The sequence below is a fragment of the Mandrillus leucophaeus genome, unplaced genomic scaffold (genome assembly GCF_000951045.1).
Source record: "Mandrillus leucophaeus isolate KB7577 unplaced genomic scaffold, Mleu.le_1.0 Scaffold320, whole genome shotgun sequence".
NCBI classification, from domain to species: Eukaryota; Metazoa; Chordata; class Mammalia; order Primates; family Cercopithecidae; genus Mandrillus; species Mandrillus leucophaeus.
Window position 1 is genome coordinate 2321233 of NW_012103366.1, and position 27473 is coordinate 2348705.

At 35.7% G+C, this 27473-nt stretch overlaps 1 protein-coding gene across 1 annotated transcript in view; it reads left to right on the forward strand.

The window, feature by feature from the left end:
- The window catches only part of SLC30A9 (solute carrier family 30 (zinc transporter), member 9), a 116679-nt gene that overhangs the window by 5763 nt on the left and 83443 nt on the right, over positions 1–27473 (forward strand). Inside the window, exons 2-5 of the mRNA XM_011987991.1 lie at positions 5482–5646; positions 22558–22617; positions 24851–24950; positions 27100–27192. Of these exons, the coding sequence (XP_011843381.1) occupies positions 5482–5646; positions 22558–22617; positions 24851–24950; positions 27100–27192 (418 nt within the window). The remainder of the gene's footprint in view (positions 1–5481; positions 5647–22557; positions 22618–24850; positions 24951–27099; positions 27193–27473) is intronic.

Below are 27473 nucleotides of genomic sequence, written 5' to 3' on the forward strand. Positions count from 1 at the left end.
TGCCCAAGCTGGAGTGCAGTGGCGGATCTCGGCTCACTGCAACGTCTGCCTCCTGGGTTCAAGCGATTCTCCTGCCTCAGCCTCCCGAGTAGCTGGGATTACAGGTGTTAGCCACCACGCCTGGCTGATTTTTGTATTTTTAGTAGAGACGGGATTTCACCATGTTGGTCAGGTTGGTCTTGAACTCCTGACCTCAGGTGATCTGCTTGCCTTGACCTCCCAAAGTCCTGGGATTACAGGCATGAGCCACTGCACCTGGTGGAAATTTGAGTATTTTAAGCCACAGTCTTAGAAAAAGAGGAGTGTTTTTAAAATGTCACTCTTTGCCAGGCATGGTGGCTCATGCCTGTAATCTCAGCAAAATTTGGGAGGCCAAGGTAGGTAGATCACTTGAGTTCAGGAGTTTGGGGCAGCATGGCAAAATCCCATCTCTACAAAAAAAAAAAAAAATTTAGCCAGGTAGGGTGGCACGCACCTGTGGTCCCAGTTACTCAGGAGGCTGAGGTGGGAAGACCACCTGAGGCTGGGGAGGTTGAGGCTGCAGTGAACCATGATTGCACCACTGCCCCAGCCTGGATGTCAGAGTGACACCCTGTCTCAGAAAAACACAGCTGGGTGCGGTGGCTCACACCTGTAATCCCAGCACTTTGGGAGGCCAAGGAGGGTGGATCACCTGAGGTTAGGAGTTCAAGACGAGTCTGGCCCACATGGTGAAACCCCATCTCTGCTAAAAATACAAAAATTAGTCAGGCGTGGTGGCACATGCCTGTAATCCCAGCTACTCGGGAGGCTGAGGTGGGAGAATCACTTGAACCCGGGAGGTAGAGGTTGCAGTGAGTTGAGATCATGCCACTACACTCCAGCCTGGATGACGGAGTGAGACTCTATCTCAAAAATAAATAAAAATGGAAAAAAAAAATAGAATTAAGCAAGGCAGTAGAGATGTATGTCAAGATGCAGTCCAGGAAGTTGTCGTCATCTATTGTTTCCTAACTCAAAAAAAAAAAAAGAGATTCTCTGTTTCTTACTCTGGTCTGGAGAAAAGTTACATCAGCAGTGATCTTCTAGACTAAGCTGCTCCATCCAGGTCACACTTTTGCTTGCTACATGATTAAGGATAAAAAGGATTTTCCTTTAGTTTTGGCTAGCTGAAAGGATTAAAGTAAACCAGAGATAGTCAATCTGTTAATGGTAGACTATATTACAAATTGTGATGATGATGTTAATAAGACCTTGATGAAGTTTCAGATGATTTAGCAATTGATATATTCTTAGGGGTTTTTTTTTTATTATTATGGGCATTTTTTTAAATACAGGGAAAGTATAAGGTATAAAGTAAAAACTGTGCATAATCCAGATATTTCACCACATTTTTAGTAGTTGAAATCATACTGTACAAGTCTCCTGCTTTTTTTCATGCAACATTAGAGCATGAGTGTTTTTCCTTGTTATTAAAAGTTCTTAATGAATACATAATAAAAGTATAAGGACCTGCGGTAACTTAATCATTGTTCTATTAGGAAACATTTGAGTTGTTTCTGTTTTTTCCTGCGATGAATAATACTATAAGGAATAATTTTTGTGTTCTATATTATGTATTTTAAATTCATACTTAATAACTTCTTTAAAAGGTTATATAACCTCTTGGTAACCTCTTTTAACAGCTATTTAGCTTTCATATATCACTGCCTTAGAAATTTTGGAAAATAATTACTGAAATAGTCTCTTAACTAAGGAGACTGAAATCTAGAAGACAGGCTGCAAGCTTGACTTTGTCTCTGAGGTTAGGCGGAAATAAACTCACATTGCAAGAAATCTTTTTGTTTATCTTTAGTTGTTGTTGCGGAAGCAACATATAGAGTAGACTGAGTTGTCAGTTTGTGTGAGAGAAAAGGAGCGTCTTTTTGTTGTTATTCGTAGCCTAAAAATGATGGTCAGATTTTCTCTAGAAGCCAGAGTAAGTGGTAGGTGACAAACTAGATTGGAGAGAGAGGACAAGTAGTGATCACTGGCAGTGGCCATTAAGTCATTAGCTACAAAGGCCATGAGAGTAAAATAAACACAGAAGTGTGGCTGTTCTGAATAGACTGATGATAGGATACCAGTAGCTCTGCAGTCTTGAAGACATAGCCCTTATATACACAGTTCTTGTCCAGGCCAGTAGAAGAGTAAGTGCCAGAGTAAAGACTTCCATCTGTAGGTTGTTTAGAAGTTACCTTGAAAAAAGAGTATTAATGGTGGGTAATATTTTTCACTCTGTCTCTCTGCTTACTAGAATTAATGATTTCAATAATTCTTTTTTTGTTGTTTTTTTTTTGTTTTGTTTTGAGATGGAGTCTTATACTGTCGCCTGGGCTGGAATGGAATGGCACGATCTTGGCTCACTGCAACCTCCGCCTCCCGGGTTCAAGCAATTCTCCTGCCTCAGCCTTCTGCATAGCTAGGATTATAGGTGCCCACCACCACATCTGGCTAATTTTTGTATTTTTAGTAAAGACGGGGTTTCACTATGTTGGCCAGGCTGATCTGAAACTCCTGACCTTGTGATCCACCCACCTTGGCCTCCTAAAGTGCTGGGATTACAGGCGTGAGCCACTGCACCCTGCGGAATTTAGTAATTCTTTAACCAGTGGTTGTGTTTCTATTGCTATGTGTTAGGTATTATATTTGTTTTATTGAGTTAAATGTGCTCCAGTACAGTTGTTATAATATACAGTGTTAAAGGTGGTAAATGTATGTGCCATTTTCTGTCTCGTATTAATGCCAAATGTGTACTTTTAAAGTTGCTGATACCTGAATTTCTACTGGTGTTAAAAATTAAGGACTTTTCAAAACAGCCAGCAAGAAAGCTTTAAAAGATTATGGGGATAGTGTCAAAAGCACTTGGGAGTCAATTTTAAGAGACCTCTACTGGCCCAAAATAGAACAGTTTGAGCATTAGTCAGGATGATGACTAAACTAGATTGAAAAATGCCAAGTAATGTTTAAATTTATGAAGTTTTCATGATATACACACAAATTAAAAATGTGTCACTATTACAGGACCTTAGGTAATTAACGTATTATTTTGAGAACTGGTAAACAAAGGGAAAGAAGCATTTAGTCTGACTTTCCTATATGAACTACTTTTCTGAATAACCAATAAATGACGGATATTTTCTCTTTGTAGAAGTATTCTGAGTAGTAAATGAAGGAGTAATAAAATTAGTATCGTTTTGTAACCACCTAATGAATAAATGATTCTAGGCATTGAAGAACAGTAGACATTATCATCCCAAATAAATCAACCAATTACTGTGTGGTTCCTGATAAAAAAAAACTCATCACCACTTAACAAAGTACTGTTGACCTAATAAAAAGAGTCTGAAGTTAGATAAAGCCTTTACAGCCATTGATTTATAGAACATATAGAAGAATGTGCTAAACAATAGCATAGGAATTCAGTCAGCAAAATCAGCCTGGGAAATCACCAGGACAAAAATTCAGGACAAACAACCTGGCTTTTTCAACATAAAAATTGCAGTTAAACAGAACAAAACAAAACAAAAAAAAGCAGACATTCTGTAGCTTAAAAGAGACTTAAAAGACATCTCAATTAGTCCCAATATGTAAACTTTGTCTGAATCTATTCACGTAGAAACTGGAAAAAAATTATAACATTTGTAACAACTGGAAATTTGAAATTGAGAATATTTGATGATACTAAGGATTTTTAAAAAATTTCTGCTAATGGTGTTATGGTTGCGTTAAAGTTTTTGTTTCTTGTAAATACATACTGAAATATTTATGAATGAAATTATGTCTGAGATTTGCTTCAAATTAATATTGGTGCAGGTAGCGATGAGATGAAATTGACCATGAGTTGATCATTGTTGAAAGTAGGCAATGAGTACGTGACAGTTTATTGTGCTGGTTTTTCTGCCTTTGCATATGTTTGAGATTTTCTGTACTGTTTTAAAAACAAAGGAGAATGTTGAAAAAATCTAGCATCAAGTCATGGAAATGGGTCATCTTCTAAGGAAGGACTTTTAAACTGTGGAGTAATCCCTCTTTAAACATCTTAGCACAAATTCTATGAAAGTATTTCATCAGTGTGTGGAAAAAAAAAGTAGCATATTGTCTTTGTCAGGTAATAATTACAGAAGATATTTTGAATAGGGCTGAAGAGTCGGAACACCAGTGGCCAGGATGAAGAAGATGCTTTTCTGGAGTGTGTTTCCTATAAAAATCTGCATTAGCCCATATTTACTAATTATTTTTGCTAGTAGGCAGCATATTTTAATGTGTAGGAATCTTCTGTTATATTTGCTTTACTGACCCTTTAAAAAATAGACACAAATGACCAAAAACATTCTAGGCCTTCAACAGTTTCCCAAATAAGTAAAAGAATCAGTTGACATCAGAAACTTTTTCAAGGAAGTAAGTTCTAGGCCTGAAACTTGAGTGAATACTTATATTCCCTTATGCCCTTTGTGCTCTTCATATTATCTTCAACATTAATAATTTATGTTCCTGATGAATTCTCTGCGCCATTAAGAAATGACTTTTCTTTCAGAATGCATATATCTGCACACACAATACATGAATTAACATTTTTGGAAGATCATTATTAAGCAGTTAAAAAAGTTTCAACTCTTAAACGCTCAACCCTCCATCCTTGGAAAAACTTGACTATCTGTAATGATGTAATTTGATTTCACCTAAAACTTTACAAAATATATGAATATTATCTAGGTAGGGTTTTTGGGTTCTTTCAAAAAGAGGAATTCTCAGTACTCATAGTAAAAAATAAAAGAGAAGGAGGGTCACAGGAAAATAGAGACAAATTTGGTTTTCTTGTACTTGGGTAAATTGTGGAATATATTTTCCTTCTGTATTTGAGCCCTTCAAAGCTCACAGTAAACCCAGAGGAAGCAGCTGAAGTGCTTTGTAATTAGTCTTCTATTCTTCACTCAATTAAAATTCCCCATATACTGAGGCATCTCACCAAATGTTGATCTAATTATCTGATTAAAAAATCGGTGACAGTATGAATGAATGATTAATATAATTCACTTATTGATTGTGAAATGAAAGAGGAATGAATCTTTAGCTAGTGGAAGAAGGACACAGGATAATTTTGTGTAGGAAGTCTTCCTGACCTTCCCTCCCAGAGTCCTTTATTCTGAAAAGTAATTATGCCAAAATTTTTTTAGCTTGCAACCAGCATGCAAAATAAAGGGTTTCTATTATGTACTATATACCTTTCAAAATAACTGACTAGCATGAATATTTTATTTGATTTTTTAATATTTTTAAGAATTTCCAAATAAGTTTACAGGTTAGAGAAAATTAGAATGTTGTCACTAATTTTTCTTTACAAAATGTATTTCCTGTGTACATAGAAGCAGTGAAACACCTCCTCTGGAGAGGGTGACTTGGCAATTAATTGTGCAGCTGGGAGTTGGTTTGAAATCAAAGTATATATGTTTTTTCTTTTAGAGTGGCAGAATTTAGTGACATTTGGAAGCTTTTCAAATATGGTTCCCTGTACTCATCCATATATTGGTACACTGAGTCAAGTAAAGTTTTACTCCACAAATGTTCAGAAAGAAGGACAGGGATCACAAACTCTCAGAGTGGAAAAAATACCGTCATTTGAAACAGGTATGTATAAATTTTTTTAATGTATTTTTTTCTGTATACTGGAATAGTTTGTGTGAAATTATTTGTTCCCTGAATGTTTGATAGAACTTACTTATAATACTGTCTGGACTGATGTTTTCTTTGTGGGAACTATTAAACCACTTGTTTAATTTCTTTATTTTTTCTGTTTCTTTTTGACTCAGTTTTCTATGAAAAACTATCTACTTATCTACTTAAACTAAATTTTTAATTTATTGATATAAGGTGTATAATGATATTCCCTGTTTACTCTCAATAGCATATGTAGTTGTGTCCTTTTTTCATTCCTAATATTTGTTTTATTTTCTTGACTAGTCTTCCCAGAGGTTTGTCTTTTATTATTTTTCCAAGTAATTTTTTTTACTTTGAACCATTATATGTTTGTATCCTATTTCATCAATTTTTGCTTTTTATTTATAGCCTCCTTGCTGTCTTTTTTTTTGTGTTTGTTCTGTCATTATTTTTTCTCTGTTTTATTGTTTTATAACTTCAACTTTTATTTAGATATAGGAGGGTACATGTGAGGGCTTGTTACATGGGTATTTTGTCTGATGATGAGGTGTGGGGTACACTTGATCTCATCACCCAGATAGTGAGCATAGTACCAAATAGTTTTTCAACCATTGCTGCCCTCTCTCTCTCTCCCTCATCTAGTAGTCTCCAGTACCTATTTTTGCTGTCTTTATGTTCATGCGTACCTGGTGTTTAGTTCCTAGTTATAAGTGAGAATATGTAGTACTTGGTTTTTTGTTTTCTGTGTCAGTTTGCTTAGGATAATGGCCTCTAGCTACATGCATGTTGCTGCAAGGGACATAATTCATTCCTTTTTGTGGCTGCATGGTATTCCATGGTGTATATGTACCATATATTCTTTATCCAGTACACCATTGATGGACAACTAGGTTGATTCCAAGTCTTTGCAATTGTGAATATTGCTGCAGTGAACACCGAGTGCATGTGTCTTTTTGGTAGAATAATTTATTTCTTTTTGATATACACTCTCTAATGGGATTGCTGGAGTTCTTTGAGAAATCTCCAATCTGCTTTCCACAGTGGCTGAACTAACTTACATTCCCACCAGCAGTGTATTAAGTATTGACTTTTCTCTGCAGCCTCACTAGCATCTCTTGTTTTTTGGTTCTGTCATTCTGTTATTAATTGTCAGTTAGATACTTAGTTTATTAATATTAACCCTTCCTTCCTTTCTGAAGTAGACATTTAAGCCATAACACATTCCACAGTTTTGATATATAATATTTTTATTATTTATAATTCTAAATGTATTCTTATTTCTGTTGTGATTCTTCTATGACTTTTTAGTTGTTAAAGTATCATTTTAAATTTATAGATAGATGGAATTTTTGTTTATCTTTTTGTATTAAATTTTTTCACAAACTGTGGTCTGTATTGATTCAGTCTTGAAATTTGTTGAGTGTAACATTTTGGTTTAGCAGTTAGTCAGTTTTTCTAAATGATTTTCCTGTCTTGAAAATAATGTGTATTTTTAATTGCTGGTGTGGTGTTTACACACATCAATTCTTATTTTTAGTGTTCAATACAAATCTTTGTCCTGTTTTAAAAATTCATTATTACCAAGGGAGATGTTGGAGTGTCAGAGTCTGATGGTAGATTTGATGGTCTTTTTTTTATGGTTCTGTAAATTTTTACTTTTTATAATTTGAGGCTGTCATTAGATGCATACGTATTTAGAATTATTACGTAACACTGATGAATTATACCCTCTATCATTGTGCAACTACTCTTTTTCTTTAGTGACCCCTCCACTACATTTCTTTTGGTTACTATTTTCCCATCCTTTGATTTTAACTTTTTGTCTTAATACAATCATCTATGTCTTTTAAATGGAAGTTTAGGCAGTTTACATTTACTGTAATCACTGATATAGTTAAACTTATTTCTACCATTTTGTCATGTTTCTTTGTCCTGTTTTCTTAAATTCCTTTTTTGCCTCTTTTTTTTCCCCTCATTCCATCATCCCCTCTCCAATATTCTCTTTCTTTCATTTGAAAGTTTCAGACTCTGTGTCTGTACTTCAAAGACTAAAGTTAATTGATAAATTTACTTTCCTTCTGAAAAACACAAAAGCTTTAGAGTGCTTTAATTCTGATCGCCTCCTCCAACTTATGTACTACTTGTTGGCTAATATTTTCTGTCTATTCTGCTCTTTCTCTGCTATGAAATATACATTGTTGTTTGCTTAGATTTATTCAGAGTCTTTGTTAGCCACCTTTTCTTATATCTAATCTTTCTGTCTGATGTGCATCCTATAGAAGTTCGTTTAGGTGAGGATCTTTTGTGGGAAAGGCACATTTAAGATGTTACTCAATTGTCTTTTGGCTTCCACTAATTGTTGAGAAGTCAGATATTATGCCTTTGTTTGTATATCTTTTCTATTTGATAGCATTTTAAAATTTGATTAACTTTAATATGAAAGTCTTTTTCTTTGGTATAAATGGCAGTTTTATTATGAAGTAACTAGCTATGTATCTCTTTGTATTTATTCTACTTGAGATTTGTTGGGGTTCCTAGATCTGAAGATGGATATTTTTCTACAATTCTGGAATTCTACAGTTCTCTTATTATCCCTTCAGATATTACATCTTCCCATTTCTGTTTTTTCTTCTGGAACTTCAGTTAGAAATATGTTACATCATCTTATGTTTTTCATGTCTCTAAACCTCTCTATCATATTTTCTATTTCTTTACCTTTCTGGCCTGCATTCTGTATTATTTCCTCAGGTCTACCAGAATCACTAATTTTCTCTTTAGTTGCCTCAAATATGCTGGTTGATTATGTATGTTGGGTTTTTAACTTAAATGATTATATATATATATGTGTGTGTGTGTATATATGTGTGTGTGTATATAGAGATGTGTGTGTGTATATGTGTGTGTGTGTGTGTGTGTGTGTGTATCTATATATATATATTTTTTTTTGAGACCAAGTCTCATTCTGTTGCGCAGGCTGGGGTACAGTGGTGTGATCATGGTTCGCTGCAGCCTCGACCTCATGGGCTCGACCTACCTCAGCCCCCCAAGTAGCTGAGAAAACAGGTGTGTGCTGCCATGCCCAGCTAATTTATTTTTGTATTTTGTAGAGACAAGGTCTCTCTGTGTTGCCCAGGCTGGTCTTGAACTCCTGGGCTCAAGCAATCCTCCTGCCTCAGCCTTCCAAAGTGCTGGCATTACAGGGCTGAGCCACCATACCGGCCATATTTTTCATTTTTAGAAATTGTTTTTTACCTTGCTTGGTTGGTCTTTAATTCTTTGGTTGTATTTTCAGACTTACCTTTTATTAGATACATTAAACATAACTATTTTATATTTTTAACAGAAAATTCTGCTATATGAAATCTTTTTGTTTCTCACTATATGATCCTTTTCTTACCTTTTTTGCTCTTATTCATGATGTCTTAACTGTGTTTTATAACTGTGAGTTATTTATTTTCCATGATGTTTTTGCATCTTGAAAGTATTTGATGTCTATCTGGACTGAAAATGACTTTCTGCCTGGAGGGATTTGTTTTGGCTTTTGTATGCTACTCTCCAGTAGCATTATTGGGACCACATTAAATTCAGTTCTCTGCTTTAGATTTACATTGTGAATTCAGATGTATACTTGTGTTAGGGTTCACTTGTCTGTAGGATTTTCAGAGGAGTAGTTTTTTCTTCCCCACTATTTAACACCAAAATACAGACAGGCCAGTTTCCTTGCTGTTCCCTTCTATGTGTATTATTTATTTCTAGTTCATAGTGATTCCATGGCTGTAGCTTTTTACTTCAGTGTCCCCTGTTAGACTCCTTATCTTGGGCAGAACCTAGTCTTATTCTCTGGTCTTCCATGCCCCTTGTAGGTCTGGAGGTAGAAATAAGCTCAAAGAATCCAAGCTTCAATAGAAATCAAGGGAGAGCTGGCTTTGATGTGTTCATTTATTCTGTAGAGGTTCTACTTTCACTTCATTTTTGCCCTTTTCATATAATTTTTTGCTAGACTAACAATGCATTTAAAAAGATTTTGCTTGAGGTACAATAAAAGGAAGCATTAAAGGAAGTCCTTTATTCATTAATTTACTCAAGAAGTATTTATTGAGTACTTTTTATATGACAGAAAATGAGAATGACTCAGAGCTGATACTAAAGCAGAAAATTAAGCAAACAAATATTGTATTGTAACATTTAGCCCTGTATTCATATGTTCTGCATCTGTGGATTCAGCCAAACAAGGATCAAAGGATTTGGGGAGAAAATGGATGGCTGCATCTGTACTGAACATATACAGACATTTTTTCTTGTCATTGTTTCCTAAACAATACAGTATAACGATGGTTTACTTAGCATTTGCATTGAATTAGGTATTATAAGTTATCTAGAAATGACTTAAAGTAAATGGGAGGATGTTCATAGGTTATATGCAAATACTGCACCATTTTATAAGGTGGACTTGAGCGTCCATGGATTTTGGTATCTATAGGGAAGTCCTGGAACCAATCCCCAACAAATACTGAGGGATAACCAGACTGTGATAGGGGAAATTCATTGTGCTGCAGGGGCACATGGGAGAGGCACTTAACCGAGTTTTGAGTGGTTAGGAAAGCTTTCCATAAGGAAATGATACCTACTTCGAGACATGAAAGAAAAGTAGGTATTGGCCAGGTGTGGTGGCTCACACCTGAAATCCTAGCACTTTGGGAGGCCAGGGTGGGTTCGAGACCAGCCTGAGCAAGATGGTGAAACTCTTGTCTCTACAAAAGATACAAAAATTATCTGGGCACAGTGGTGTACAGCTGTAGTCCCAGCTACTCAGGAGGTTGAGGTGGGAGGGTCACTTGAGCCTGAGAAGTCAAGGTTGCAGTGAGCCATGATAGTGCCTCTGCACTCTAGCCTGGGCAACAGAGTGAGACCCTGTCTCAAAAAAAAACAAAAAAAACAAAAAAAACACACACACACACACACACACACAAAAGTAGGTATTGGTGTAGTGAATGGTGGAAAAAGGAGGTAAAATTCCTGGAATAGTGAGTAGAGGATTTGGTGGTGTTGGTAGCATTGAAAGTACAAGAGAAGGTAATCCATCTTCCATATTCCTTTTAATTTTTTTTCTACCACTCTCTTGCTTACTCATTGTGTTTCAGCCAAAGCAATCTCCCTTTTTCTCAGCCATGTTCTGAGAAAATGGCAAGAGTTAAGCAGTGGTCAGATCGGACTCTTGTTCGGGAGTTTGGACTTTGTTTTGTAGGTAGTGGGAATAACAGAGTATTATTAATACAAGCAGGGGACCAAGGCCAGCTCGGTCGGAGAGACCCTAACTGAGCAGCACCAGAGGAATTAAAGACCCACACACAGAAATATAAAGGTGTGAAGTGGGAAATCAGGGGTTTCACAGCCTTCAGAGCTGACAGCCCCGAACAGAGATTTACCCACGTGTTTATTAACAGCAAGCCAGTCATTAGCATTGTTTCTATAGATATTAAATTAACTAAAAGTATCCCTTATGGGAAATGAAGGGATGGACCGAATTAAAGGAATACGCTGGGCTAGTTAACTGCAGAAGGAGCATATCCTGAAGGCACAGATCACTCATGCTCTTGTTTGTGGCTTAAGAATGCCTTTAAGTGGTTTTCTGCCCTGGGCGGGCCCGGTGTTCCTTGTCCTCATTCCAGTAAACCCACAACCTTCCAGCGTGGGTGTTATGGCCATCATGAACATGTCACAGTGCTACAGAGATTTTGTTTATGGCCATTTTTGGGGCCAGTTTATGGGCAGATTTTGGGGGGCCTGTTCCCAACAGGGGAGGTACTTGATCAGGTTCAAGGTTTTAAAAAGATAACTAGTTGCAAAATGGCAAACAGATTGCAAAGGAGGGAGATTGAAAGTAGTAGTACAAATGGAGTTCTGGACTAGGGTAATGATAATGCTTTTTTTTTAGATGACCTTAAGAGACCTAGGAGCTGAATAATTAGGACTTAATAATTGAGTCTGGGGAATGAAGAAGAGGGTCAAGCCAAGGGCAGTGCTTGGTTACTGTTTGGCCAATTGTCTAGATGATTTCAATAATTTCTAAAATTAGGAAATTAGAAGTACCAGAGTTGGAGGATATTTTAATGAGATGATGATGATGGCTTGGTTTGGACATCCGAATTATAGATACCTATGGAAGATCTTAACGGATGATGCAGTGACCAGTAGGCAGTTGGTTATCCAGTGAATGTACTAGTCACTGCATCATCTGTTAAGATGTCATACATCAGATCGGGCGTGGTGGCTCATGCCTGTAATCTCAGCACTTTGGGAGGCCGAGGTGGGCCAATCACGAGGTCATGAGATCAAGACCATCCTGGCTAACCTGGTGAAACCCCATCTCTACTAAAAATACAAAAAATTAGCCGGGCATAGTGGCAGTCACCTGTAGTCCTAGCTACTTAGGAGGCTGAGGCAGGAAAATTGCTTGAAACCAGTAGGGAGGGGTTGCAGCGAGCTGAGATCGCGCCACTGCACTCTAACCTGGGCGACAGAGCAAGACTCCATCTCAAAGAAAAAAAAAAAAAAAAGAACGTCACGCGTCTTAACACAACTACTATCCTACTTCGAGCCATCATGATCTCTTGTCTGATTTACTGTGGTGGTATTCTCCCTGGGATCTCTGTTTCCATTCTTGTCCTTCTGTAGTTCATTTTTCACGTAACAAATGTGGTCTTTTCAAAAACAGATCATGTCACTTTTTTAATTAAAACTCTCCATTGGCTTCTAGTTACCCATAGAACAAAGCCAAGACTGCTAGAATAAAATTAAAATTTATTAATCTGACTCTCAGAGTTCTCTCTAGCCGATCTGGCTTCCATATTCCTCTTTATTTTCTTCTACTACTCTCTTGCTTGTTCATTATGTTTCAGCCAAAGCACTCTCCTTTTGGTTCTGAGAAAATGGCAAGCTTGTTGTTGTAGGGCCTTTGCTCTAGTTGCTTTCTCTTTCCAAGGTGCCCTTCTTCACATGGCTTAACCTCTTCCGGTCATTCATATCTCAGTTTAAATGTCACCTCTGCATAGAGACATTTTAAAGTCAGTCAACCTAAAGTAGCTACCCAGTAAGTCTTTAATACTACCCTAATTTAATTTTCGGCATAGATAGCACTTACTCCTGACTAATGTTTTCAGTCTTTTATTTATTTCCTCATCACCTACATGTTTGCAAGCTCCATGACAACATGAACCTCAGTGCCTTGCTGATAGTGGGGACATAATAAATATTTATAAGTGAGTGAATGCTTAGAGTTCTAACCTGGAGCTAAAGATTTAGGAGTTTTTACGTATACATACATGGTAACTGAAACCATTGGTCTGTTTGAGACAGTGCGGGGAGTGTTTAGAGTAAGAAGAGATCTTCTAGTATAAAATCCCCCACATGGGTGAGGGACAGGTAGAAGAGGAGCATGCAAAGAAGACTTGAGAAGGAGTGGCTGGAGAAAAACCAGACTATCTGGTGTCAGAAGAAGACAGTGTTTGAAGAGTAATAAACATTTCAAGACCATTTTTCCTTTAGTTAGATGTCTTTCACAGGGGAAGATTTTACAGATTCCTTGAGAAACCTGTATATATTTTAATGGTTCCTTGTTTTCATTATTTTTCCTAAGCCTCATCCTCCCTTTGGGTTTACCTGTGCAATTTCTTCTCTTTCTTTTGTGGTGATGGAGAACTGCTGGGGTAAATATTGATTGAGAGTTTGATTTTATGCAATGAAAGAATGCAGAGTGTAATGAGTCCCTAAGTTCCAGAAATAAGCATGTTTATTAGAACATAGTTAAGGGAAAAGAAATAGGGATGAAATAATATAATTAAGGGTAAAATATGTTATAATGCTCTGCAGAGGTGAACATAGACAAAGGGGAAAATATTTAATATGGTTCCACCATTCAGAATCTTCCAAATTGAGATCCATGATTAAGTTTCTTTTTTCTCTGCTGACTGGAATAAAAATGTTAGTTTATTTTCTTATATTAGAAATGTATTGTTTATTGACAGTTTTATTTTGGGCTCAATTTTTCAGTACTTGCTTAGGCCACATTAGACCTTGTTAGCCATCAGATAGAGAGCAAGTAATTGCTTGATTGAAAGGTAATTTGTATATTTAAGGATTTGAGATTGAGTTTTGAATAATTCAAATCACATGATGAAGTCAGGAACAGCTCATTAAGAAGCAGAGACTTGCTAAGGAATCCTTAAGTTTTTAAGGAGCATTCAGATGTGTTAAATTTTGGTAAAATTAGTTTTAATTTTGCTAATGACAGCAGATGTGTGGCAAACAGCCAGCGTTGGGTTTGAGCTTAAAACAAATGTCTAGAGATATTCATGGATAGAATGTTTGGTTACTGATTGAAATCATAAAGATTCTACTCCAGTGATGCAGTGTGAGTTTATTAAGTTGGTGCTATGTAAAATAAGTATTCATACATGTGTTTAAGCCGTTTACTAGCATTCTTGTTTGTGCTGTATAACACTATATATTTAGTAACATCTAGACAGTTTGTAGTGAGAAGAATATCCAGAAATACACAGCTTAGAGCAACTCATTTTATGTGATTTAGTTGAATAAATTTGAGCATCATAGAAACTACCGTTGTTTCTGAAATTTTTGACAGTAGTTATCAGTTGTTTGGACATTAGGTAAGTTTTGAAAATGTATTATTCTGCCTTTTTCCCTTCACTCTTCTCTGCCCTGCTCTCTATTTCCCAAAGCTAAATTGTAAGAAATGGATATATAGATTCTACAGATAAAGATAGTTTAGAATTTACTTGCTGTGTAGCCAGACAAAAATAAAATAATAATAATTTAACTTTTCAAGGTCAAATGTAGTTAGTAAATAGAAGTGTTTTTAAGCCTATCTTCAGTTTACCAGTATGACATCATAACCTACTTAGGACTTGACAAATACTTAAAGCCTTTTTAGATTTTCTGTACATGCTTTAGGTATCAAAACATACTGTATTTTGGTCAAGTGCAGTGGCTCACACCTGCAATGTAGCACTTTGGGAGGCCAAGGTGAAGGATTCCTTGAGGTCAGGAGTTTGAGACCAGCCTGAGTAACATGGGGAGACACTGTCTCTACAAAAAATAATTATCCAGGTGTGGTGGCATGTGCTTGTAGTCCCAGCTACTCGGGAGATTGAGACGGGAGGATCACTTGAGCCCAACAGGTTGAGGCTGCAGTGAGCCCTGATTGTGCCACCACACTCCAGCCTGGGCAACACAGCAAGATCCTGTCTCAAAAAAAGGATAAAATAAGCACACACACAGTATTTAGTCATTTTCCAAGTGGTTTTCACTGCAAAACAATTGCCAAGAAATATACTAAAAATTATGTGTAAAATATTTTGCTTTTATTTCAAATAGGGCTTTGCTTTTGTTAGTGCTTAATATATTGGCATTTAATTGCTTCACGTAAGCTTTGAAAGAGGTAACTCAGTGGATAGGCAGAACTTCTGATCACAGTGGTATTGTGAATACATGCTTTGAGGCACCTGTTCTACTAACCACTCATTTGAATAATAAAGAATAAAAAGAGAAAATTGAAGACATAGTTGGACTAGAAAATGACATGTTATATCAAAGAAATGGAACAGAAGCTTCTGGACTCTGGGTCTGTAACCTGGAAGTGGCAGCTAGGAGTCTGGCTTGTTTGGAGTAATATACTGCATGTGCTACATGAATAGCAAGGTACTGGAGTCAGACTCACTATTTGAACTTATCCACCCACCCCCATAGAAGAAGGCTGAAAATAGCTAATTCCAGTTGCTACCCGAGGCTGTGTCTTACAGGAGGCTGTAGGTCTAGGGAGGCAAGGAGAAGACCAATGTACTAGTCCATTCTCATGCTGCTGTGAAGGAATACCTGAGCCTGGGTGATTTATGAAGAAAAGAGGTTTAATTGACTCACAGTTCCACATGACTGGGGAGGCCTCAGGAAATTTAAAATCATGGCAGAAGGCACCTTTTCACAGGGTGGCAGGAAAGAGAATGAGTGCAAATGGGAAATGCAAGACACTTAGAAAACCATCAGATCTCAAGAGATTCACTCGCTATCATGAGAACAGCATGGGGGAAACTGCCACATGATCGGATTACCTCCTCCTGGTCCTGCCCTTGACAAGTGGGGATTATGGGGATTATAATTCAAGGTGAGATTTGGATGGGGACACAGAGCCAAACCATATGAACCAGGAACTGAAACCTGCTGTTTCCTGGCTTAGAGACTGGCTTGAGGGGAAGGAATTTCAAACTGGCAATATGAGATCAAACTGGCAATACAAGTTCTGCATAGAGGTATTAGACTGAACTCTGAGCACAAGAATGTGAAGAGGAGAATGAAGGATATACCCTATTCAGGGTAAGATGGTGAACTCTGGAATTTCAAAGTACATGAAGAATCCTAATGCTACGAAAGCCAACAGAATGAACAAATGTGAATTAATTCCAGATGAAGCTAAAATAACAGCTTCAATTGCTTTAAAATAAGTTTAATGTTCTCAAAAGGTTAAATGAAGGACTCATATTCATTAAAAATGACAGGGAGTTTTGAAACACAAACTTGCAGAAATAAAACCAGAGCAAATAATTAGGAAAAGGAGACAATTAAAAATCTTAGAAATGAAAGCGTAGCCACTAAAGTAAAAATGTAGTAAACTAAATAGTCATCGTCAGCAGGAGAGTTAGCAAATTGAAATTCAGTCTGAAGGCACATAGGAAGGCAGAAAGATTTTCTAAAAATTGAAAGCATTTAAGAGCATGCAGCTCTAGCCTACATTTAATAGGTAGAGAAATGGCAAGGAGTCAATATATAAAGAGATAATGGATGAGAATGTTTCAGAATTTGAGAAAAACAGGAATTCTCAGATCAAAAATATGTTTTGAGTACCAAGCAGGATAAATAAAAAGAAATCCACCCCAGACACTGTGTAGAGAAACCACAGATTTAAAAACCAAAACACGAAACAACCCAACTTAAAAGCTGACAAAGAGAAAAATCAGAATACTATCAGCCTAATTGTTGTTCTACTGAGGTAGACTTTTTACCTGCAAAAATATGCAGAAAGCAAAGATGGGGGAGTGATTTGGAGTAATATCCAGGAAAGAGTAAGAGGAAAAAATAAATGCTACTCTAAAATTTTATAGTGATCTAAATAATCCTTATAAAGTGAGGGTAAAAATAGGAATGTTATCATACATATGAAGATGAATGCCATTTTTTAAAAACTTATTTTCTAAAATTTTGGGAGGTACATAGTAGGTGTATATATGGAGTACATGAGATGTTTTGATACAGGCATGCAATGTGAAATAAACGCATGATGGAGAATGGGGTATCCATCCCCTCAAGCATTTATCCTTTGATTTATAAACCAATTACATTCTGTAAGTTATTTTAAAATATGCAATGAAGTTATTGCTGACTATAGTCACCCTAATGTGCTATCAAATAGTAGGTCTTATTCTATTTTTTTATCTGTTAACCATTTTCATCTCCCAAAGATTAGTCATTTTACTAATCAACCCCTCCACATTAAAAAACAAACAAACAAAAACTCCTAAAAGCATGTACTCCTGCAAGATGCAGAAGAAACCCTGAGTTACAGAAGGGATGAGATATCCAAGAGACAACGATGAACAAGAAATGGATAAAATGTCCTGGTAAAACTATTGATAATAAAACAGTAAACTTTCTTTTAATATTAAATGCTAAAACTCTAATCAACCAGGCTCAGTGGCTGAGGACTGGTACTATAACCAGGCTCAGTGACTCAGGCCTGTACTTCCAGCACTTTGAGAAGCTGAGGTGGGAGGATCACTTGAGCCCAGGAGTTTGAGAACAGGCTGGGCAACATAGGGAGACCTCATCTCTACAAAAAATTTAAAAATTAGCTTGGTGTGATAGTGTTCACCTCTTGTCCCAGCTACTAGAGAAGCTAAGGTGGGATCACTTGAGCCCAGGAGTTGGAGATGGCAGTGAGCTATGATCTCGCCACTGCACTACAGCCTGAGTGACATAGCAAGATCCTGACGCTTAAAAAAATAATAATAATAGTATGATGGAAGACATTTAGATCACTATGAAATTCTAGAGAAACATTTATTTTTCCTCTTACTCTTTCCTATGTATTATTCCAAATCACCCCCTACCCACCTTTGCTTTCTGGGCAACAAGAAAAAACTGTGGAGGAATTATATTACCTGACTTCAAATTGTACTACAGGGCTTTAATAATCTAAACAGCATAGGTTTAGGTTACTAAACCTAAATCCTTTGTGCTGTTTTACTGGCATAGAGACAAACACATAAACCAATGGAACAGAATATGGAGCCCATAAGTGAATCCATAGATACACAGTGAACTCATTTTCGACAGATGTGCCAAAAACATACATTGGGGAAAGGACTGTCTATTCAACAAGTGGTGCTGGGGAAAATTGGATATCCATATGCAGAAGCATGAAACTAGACCCCTTCTCCCGCCATACACAAAAATCAAATAAAAATGGATTAAGACTGAAATCTAAGACCTTGAATGATGAAACTACTTAAAGAAAACATTGGGGAAACTCTCCAGGACTTTGGGCTGGGCAAAGATTTCTTGAGTTAGATCCCAGAAGCATAGGCAACCAGAGCAAAAATGGACAAATGGGGTCCATTTTTAAAGGCTTCTGCACAGCAAAGGAAACAGTCAACAAAATGAAGAGAGAACCCACAAAATGGGAGAAAATATTTGTAAACTATCAATCTCACCAGAATATATAAGGAGCTTAAATAACTCTAGGGGGAAAAAATCTAATAATCTAATTAAAATATGGGTAAAAGATCTCAAGAGACGTTTTCAAAAGAAAATATGCAAGTGGCAAAAAGGTATATGAAAAAGTGCTCAACATCATTGATCATCAGAGAAGTGCAAATCAAAACAATAATGAGATATCATCTCACTCCGCTTCAAAGGGCTTTTATCCAAAAGACAGGCAATAACAAATGATGGTGAGGAAATGGAGAAAAGGGAACCCTCGTACATTGTTGATGGGAGTGTAAATTAGTACAGCTACTATGAAGAACAATTTGGAGGACCCTCAAAAAACCAAAAATAGAACTATCAGCAATTCCACTACTAGGTATATTCCTAAAAGAAAGGAAATCATACAAAAAATTAGCTGAATGTGGTGGCACACGCTGGTAGTCCCACCTACTCAGGAGGCTGAGGCAGGAGAATTGCTTGATCCCAGGAGGTGGAGGTTGCAGTGAGCTGAGATCGTGCCACTGCACTCCAGTCTGGCGACAGAGTGAGACTCCCTCTCAAAAAAAAAAATAAATAAATAAATAAATATGGAAATCGGCATATCAGAAGAACTATCTGCATTCCCATGTTTATTGCAGCACTGTTCACAATAGTCAAGATTTGGAAGCAAACTAAGTGTCCATCAGCAAAAGAATGGATAAGGCAAATGTAGTCTATGTATACAATGGAGTATTATTTAGGCATGAAAAAGAATGAGATCCTGTCATTTGCAGCAATACGGATGGAACTGGAGGTTGTTACCTTAAGTGAAATAAGGCAGGCACAGAAAGGAAAAGGGCATGTTCTCACTTATTTGTGGAGCTAAAATTAAAACAAGTAAATTCATGGAGAGAGAGAGAGTAGAATGATGGTAACTAGGGACTGGGAAGAATAGTGGGAGGTGGAGAGTGAGGATGGTTAATGGGTACAAAACTGCAGTTAGATAGAATGAATAAGATCTAGTATTTCATAGCACAACAGGGTGACTGCAGTCAGCAATAATTTATTGTACATTTAAAAACAACTAAAAGAGTATAATTGGGTTGTTTGTAACACAAAGGATAAATATTTGAGATGATCGATGCCCCATTTACCCTGATGTGATCATTACACTTTGTATGCCTGTTTCAAAATACCTCACGTACCCCATAAATGTATAAATCTACTGTGTACCCATAAAAATTAAAAATAAAAAAATTAAAATATAAAAGCAAATGTAACCAAAAACCCAAAAAATTAATAATAAAAAGGTTTTTTTAAAGAAAAATAATGTTAAACAATAGAAATATAGTCTTGGAAATTCTAAATAGCAATTGGGAGGACAATATAGAAAACTTTTTCAATCTAAGAGATGGCAGGAAAAGCGAAATAAAAATAAAAGCAAAGAAAACAAGATGGTAAACTGAAAAATGGCAGAAGTACAAATGTACCACAGTTAAGTAGTCAGACTTAGTGGTGTTCCATATCATTTAAATGAACTCATAATCTAAATATGTGGAATTAGTTAATTTCTGTTTCATTCCATGTTTTCAGAGACTTATATTCTGGGTCCCCTACTATCTCATCTGCTCAAGGACTTTGCTTTTGGGATTATCCCGTTAGCCTACTTTATATTTTCTTCATGGTTATTGCGTCATTCCCATCTCTATGTAAAATGCAGTCAACCTTTCCTTGAATCATTCTCTTTTTCAGGTCCTGTTGAAAGTCCAAATACTGCTTCCATTTAATCTCCTATTTTCTCCCCAACTACTGTGTCCATTCCCATTCTTGTCCAGAAACTGCTGTTTTCAGGAGGTTCCAGTGATCTCCGTGTTGGTAATCCATTATCTACTCCTTTTTTACCCCCTAGAAAAATGCACAAATACCTACACATAAAATTAAATATTGTTCTAAACACAGGCAATACAGGAAAGTGGTTAAGAGTATAGAGTAATCAAAATAACTGTACCTCCATGTTTAAAATACTAGCTGTGTGACTTTGGGAGAATTTACAAAACCTTTCCATGCCCCAGTTTCCTCATAATAAGGAAAACTGGCTCTGTGACTTTGGGGGAAGTTATAATAATCTCTGTGTCTCAGTTTCCTCATAAGATGAAGATAATAGTATTTTCACTCAGAGCAATTTTTGGACAATTAAATGAAATAATTTGTAAAGTGCATAGGACAGTACATGGCACATGTTAAATACTTAGTAAATGTAGCCATTCTTCATAAACTCTGAAATATTGTTGAATGAGGATATAAATATAATGGAAAATGTTTTAAGGGTGAGATTTTTACAATGTATTTGATACATACAAAAGGATATTATAATGCATATATAAGTTAAAAAACGTAAAATCAAACCTTGGAATTTACTACTCAAGCTAAGAACTTCACTGTCTTGATCACATCCTCACATCTCCATTTGTCCTATGTATCCATGTGAAAAAAAAGGAAATAGCTTTGTACATTTGTATATAGCCCTGATTGTTTACTTTTGCTTGTTTGTGAACTTCATTGTGATAGCTTACTGTATGTGTTCTTTTGTGATTTACTTCTTTCATTAAATTTAGTTGCTAAGATTTATCCTGTTGATTAGTGTGTGTGTCTGGTTCATTAATTTTCTTGGAGATAATTATAGCACATACTGTTCAGGGATGTTGTATAAGTTAAATGAGTTGATACATGCTTAGAGTAGTACTTAGCACACGGTAAAAGCTCAGAGAAAGATGGCCATTATTATGTTTGTTGTTATTCATTGCTGTATGAAATGTTGTGTGGATATAACATGTTTTATCTGTCTATCTATCTATCTATCTATCTATCTATCTATCTATCTATCTATCTATTCTCTTGCTAATGGGCGGTACTCTGAACACTCACGTACCTCTGTCCTTGTGCCCTCGTGCAAGAGTTCCTTGAAGCCAAATATATTGACCTAGAAGAATTGCTGGGTCATAATTTATGCTTGTGTTCAACTGTAGTAGATAATGCCTACTTGTTTACCAAGGTATTGTGCCCGTTTATATTTCCACCAGCAGTGTATGCGTTTTCATTGTGCCATACCCTTGCCAATATTAGGTATTGTCATATTTTTCTTTTTCTTGATCTGATGATTATAAAATAGCATCTTGTGATTTCATTTGGACTCTATTAATGATGAGGCAGACATTTTTTCAAATATTTATTGGTTATTTGTATACCCTTTTCTCTGCAAGATTGTCCTTCCTATTTTTTTCTAATGGATTGTCATTTTCTTGATCTAGAGGACTTATTTAAATATTCTTGATTACTTTTGTTGATTCTATTTGTTGGAAATATCTTCTCTCAGTTTGAGGCCTTTCTTTTTTCTCTGTTTTTTATGGGATTATTTGATAAACAGTTTTTCTGAGTTTTAACTTGGCAGAAATTTATCCAGTTTTTCTTGTCTTGTTTATATCTTGTTTAAGAAATCTTTCTGTACCATAAAAGTTTTCTATATTGTCTACTATGAGGCATGTAAATACCTTAACATTTAAATAATTAATTAATCTACCTGTAATTGTTTTTTCTTTATGGTGGGAGGTAGATTGAAATTTTTCTTATTTAATGTGTTTTTTTGTAGGTGTAGGGTTGTAGAGTTGTCCCAGTCCCACTTGATAATCCTTCTTTATTCATTGAATGATATCTCTATATAGTTTTAAATGGAAGAACTGCGCATTCTTTTGTTCCTTAATTTAAAAATGCATTTAAACGTTCACCATTAAAGACAATGTTTGTTGTAGGTTTGTTTTACCCTTTAAAGAAATTCCTTTTTGTCCTAATTTTCTAAAAGCGTTTGAGATTTGCATGGATGTTGAATTGTATTAGATGCTTTTTCTTTAGCTTCTGAAATGATTGTACAGTTTCTCTTCTTTAATCTGTTAATGAGATAAATAGCTTTTGTAATGTTTAACTACTCTTACATTCTTAAGATGAATCCAACATGGTCTATGATACATTGTCGTTTTGATGCATTGTTATATTACGTTGGCTAATATTAATTAAGTTTATAGATTTGTGTGAAAGCAGTTGTTCAGTGTAAACTTGTTTTAATAAACTTTACAGCAGAAGATATAGGCGCAGAACTCAAAGCTCCACTTAAGCAAGAACCTCTCCAAGTAAGAGGTAAATATATTTTATCCTATTTTTTATTATAAAAATGTTTTGAATTAAATATATAACATTGGTTTATGTAGAGCTCTTTATAGTTATATTATTCTAAGAGTATAGTTTGTTTTTGCTTTTATTTAAATAGATTGACCATAAGGATTTATTCTCTTACATATTAAAGTAATTTTCCATTAAATGTATTTTGCATTTTTGTCACAAATTTTTTCAAAAGCCCAAAGAAAGGAATAATGGCAAATAAGAATCATCAATTGCATTATCATTTTTAGAAGAGTAATGCAGTTAAAGAACAAGAGGCCCACACCTTTCAGCTACTGCTTATTCAAATCCAGGTAGAGTTTGGCCGTTCTTGTCTGACTTTCTTTTCTGGGAGAAATTGAAGGAATTCCCGTTTGTAGCTCTTTTCTGTATAACAGGCTATGGTTCTCATCTCCAAAGCAGCTGTTTCATGGAGGCAGCAACTCTATCATTAATAGCACTGTGACTTTGGCATCAGACAAAACTGGACTAAATTTGTGGCTCCAGTTCTTACCAACTGGCTGACCTTGGGCAATTTACTTGACTTCTCTGAGGCTTAGTTTTCTCCCCTATAACGTGGTGCTTGAAAATGAGACTTCTTTTCTAGGGTAACTTTGATTAACACATGGTAGACAGTCAATTAACTAATGTTGTTATAGCAGCCATGATTATCATTATCATCCTCATCTTCATCATTAATAACCTGGGCCAGGATTTTTTGGCTATTTGGAAGACATTTAAAATAAAAAACTTTTTTTAAATGTAAAAGGCAGTTTAGAGACCTGAAACTCATGCAAAAAAAAAAATCTGTATTTTCTTTATGTATTTTTTTCAGATAAGGTTTTGATTTTTTAATTGAACTTTATTTTTGAAATATTCTTATTACACAATGTTTGTGCATTTAATGTAAGTATGTATTATTTTAGGAGTCTTTTTACCCACTGTAGTGATAGGTAATCTTAGGCTGAATTTGCTCTTTCAACTTGGAAGTAGAACAGAAAATTGTGAAATAGTAAATGTGAGAATAGAACATGAAGTGAATAGGTGACAATTTGAAATAGAACACATGAGTTTGTTATTTTGCTCTTGCACTTAAGGTATTTGCTTATTTATCTCTATCATATGACCAAAAGTCTCACCTTATAATGATGTATTAACATAGACCAATGTTCTGTAATTTTTAACTCACAGACTATAATTGATGCCAAACTGGTATTGGTGTTGGTGTCACTGGCCTTTTTATGAGCAGTTTGATACTTGACAATAGAAAACAATTTATTAGAAGGCAATATTTAACCTATAATCTGTAATGAATTTTTTTGTAATTTTTAACTGATGAAATTACTCCATCCTTTTCTTTAGTTGTATTACATTATGTGAAATGATCTAGTGGCTTTAAACTTTTATGACTGCAACCCACGTAAGAAACACTAATTAGCAACTAGTATACATATAAATTAGTATATGTAAATGAAACAAAGGTTTTCACAAAAAAATACTTATATGTAATAGTCTTTAATTACTTTATAGTTCTGCTTTGTATGAAATGCTAATTTCACCTCACAATTTGAAAAGCACTCAACTACTCTGTAATTTTTTTTTTTTTTTTTTTTGGACAGAGTCTGACTTTGTAGCCCAGGCTGGAGTACAGTGGCATGATCTGGCTCACTGCCACCTCTGCCTTCCAGGTTCAAGTGATTCTCATGCCTCAGCCTCCTGAGAAGCTGGGATTACAGGCACCTACCACCACACCTGGCCAATTTTTGTATTTTTTTAGTAGAGAGAGGGTTTCACCATGTTGGCCAGGCTGGTCTCAAACTCCTGACCTCAAGTGATCTACCTGCCTCAGCCTCCCAATATTCTGTAATTTTTTATCGAAACTTCAGTTCATTTTCATTTAGACCCTAAGCAATTTAAATTATACTAATATTATTTAGACAGACCAGTAATACCTATTCAAGGTGTTCATTAGGCAGAGGTTGACATTTTGGCATCGGTTATAGATGATCTATAGAGACAAAAGCTAGATGGCTACAAATGCAATTTCATCCTATTCTGCACTTGGATAATTTTTTTCTCTGGTGTCATTTGGTGAAAAAGATCAGTTTTCTGTGAAATTAATTCGTGAAGCCTCTTAAATATCAGCCTATATTCATCTTCACACGTGATTTTCAATGTGCGTATTTATTATGTTTTCCTGTTTTTTGTTTAGTTAAAGCAGTCCTTAAGAAAAGGGAGTATGGATCAAAGTACACTCAGAATAATTTCATCACTGGAGTCAGAGCAATAAATGAGTTCTGCCTCAAATCCAGGTAATTTAAAAAAAAAATGTAGCCGTGTGCCATATCTAAATAATCTAAATAACTTTTCCTTTATTAGAGTGTGTTACCTGCTACCATCCATATATGGAACATTTGCTACTGGCTCCTTAAAATGGAGAAATACTTTTATTCAGTCAAAAATGTTAAAAATTGTTAGCAAACTAAACTGAATCCTGCCCCAACATTACCAATTCTAGTCTTTCTTAGTTTCTTAAACCCACAATGGTAAATTCTTCAAAACCTCTCCATCACATAAGAATCTTAGGAGTTAAATTTTAAGTCATTGATATGTGACAGAATTCTCAGTAAGATTATTTACATATTTGTATGTTTGACTCTTTTGGTTTTTTGGCCAGCAGAGTTGAATACTTAATTTAGAGTTAAATTTATATTCATGCTCCCAACTGTGGTTTCTGTTGAGTATAAGTTATTTTTACTATTTTCCAATATCTGTTATTATTAATTTCTCATATTTATATTTATTGAAATTATGTTAGTCGCAAATTTAAACTTTTCTCCCTCCTTTGTGTGCCAGTTAGAGAAATCAGATGATCTTTTTTTCAGTCTTCCTCATTGTCACAGCCACTTTGGTATATATCAAGAAATAGGTATTCCTATAATTTTTAACTTCTATAACTGTTACATCAACAACCAATTATAATATTGATTTAGTTCTCACAAAAATTTTGTGAATTAAGTGGATTAGGCATTGCTGTCTCCACTTTAGTAGGCCAGGATGAACATAATGTAAGATGTTAGTGATTGACCCAGCTCATTTAAGTGAGTCAGTGACCGGGAGAACTAGAATATGTATCTTTTGAAAGCTGATCCATACATTTTTACTAACATGTGATGGCTATTGATGTTTTTTAAATCTAGGTTTAATTTCTAGAACTTGATAACATTATATAGTCACAGACTTTTTATTTATAGGTTATTTCATTGCTGTTACAAAATTTCTATAGGAAGATCCGTGATTAAATACAGAATGACTATTTAGCAGTGACTTGATGAATATATAAGCTTTTCAGAATTTAAGAGAAAGGAAAATAAATAACATGTAATTGACATATACTCTTTATGACTTCATACCTTTGAATAGATATTACCACTTAGTATTAATCTACATATAAACAAATAATGACTGTAAATTTTTAACTTAAATTCTTAAGTAGAGGGATGATATTCTAATCCATGTTCTTTCTTCTTCTTCTTTTTTTTTTTTTTTTTTGAGACAGGGTCTCACTCTGCTGCCCAGGCTGGAGTACAGTGGCACAGTCGTGGCTCACTGCAGCCTCTGCCTCCTTAGCTCAGTGATTCTCTGACCTCAGCCTCCCGAGTAGCTGGGACTACTGCTGTGTGCCACCACGCCTGGCTAATTTTTGTATTTTTTGTAGAGACGGGGTTTTGCAGGTTGCACAGGCTAGTCTCGAACTCCTGACATCAAGTGATCCACCCATCTCAGCCTCCCAAAGTGCTGGGATTACAGGTGTGAGCTACCACACCTTGCCTATTTTTCACTTTTTTTTTTTTTGAGACGGAGTCTTGCTTTGTCTCCAGGCTGAAGTACAGTGGCATGATCTTGGCTCACTGTAACCTCTGCTTCCCGGGTTCAAGCGATTCTCCTGCCTCAGCCTCCTGAGTAGCTGGGACTACAGGCAGGCACCACTACACCCAGCTAATTTTTGTATATTTTTTAGTGGAGACGGGGTTTCACCATGTTGAGCAGGCTGATCTCGAACTCCTGACCTCAGGTGATCCACCTGCCTTGGCTTCCCAAAGTGCTGGCAGTGAGCCCCCATGCATTACCTAACTTTTCACTTTTTTTCCCGTATATTAGAGATGGCAGTGGTGTGCCCATAGCAGATAAAAATATAAGCATTGGTGAGGGAATTGAATCTCTACATATTATGTTGTGGTGTCTACACTGAGCATCAAGAGTAATTTTTTTTCACTGTCTCTAGAATATTTTTTGTATACAAAATGTCATCTTTAAACAGATCTTTAAAAGCCATTCACATCTATATTCCTCTAAGATGGGGATCAGTGTTGTTGCTTTTATCTGCCCTTAGTAATCCTCTTTAAGTATATAAACTATATGCACTTTGTCTGAATGAATTCAACATGTTTCTTTCTCTAGTGATCTAGAACAACTTCGAAAAATCAGACGACGAAGTCCCCATGAAGATACTGAGTCTTTTACTGTATACTTGAGATCAGATGTGGAGGCAAAGTAAGAACATAGTTCTTTCAGAATAAAAGTGCAAGCCAAATTTTGGATTAATAAAAATAGATTTTAGACAGATTCAGAATTTTTTAAATGACTTTTTAAAAACAATATTTTTGTATTTGCAAATTTGTATATTTGTGAGTTACTAATATGTACTCATCAACTAAATATATGTCATAATGTGTAAGAAAATTTGCTGTTGAATTTATTCTAATTGTTTAGATTTCATTTGGAAAAGTTCCTTAAGTTCTTTATATTTCTCTGAAAGCACCTTATGCTTTGTT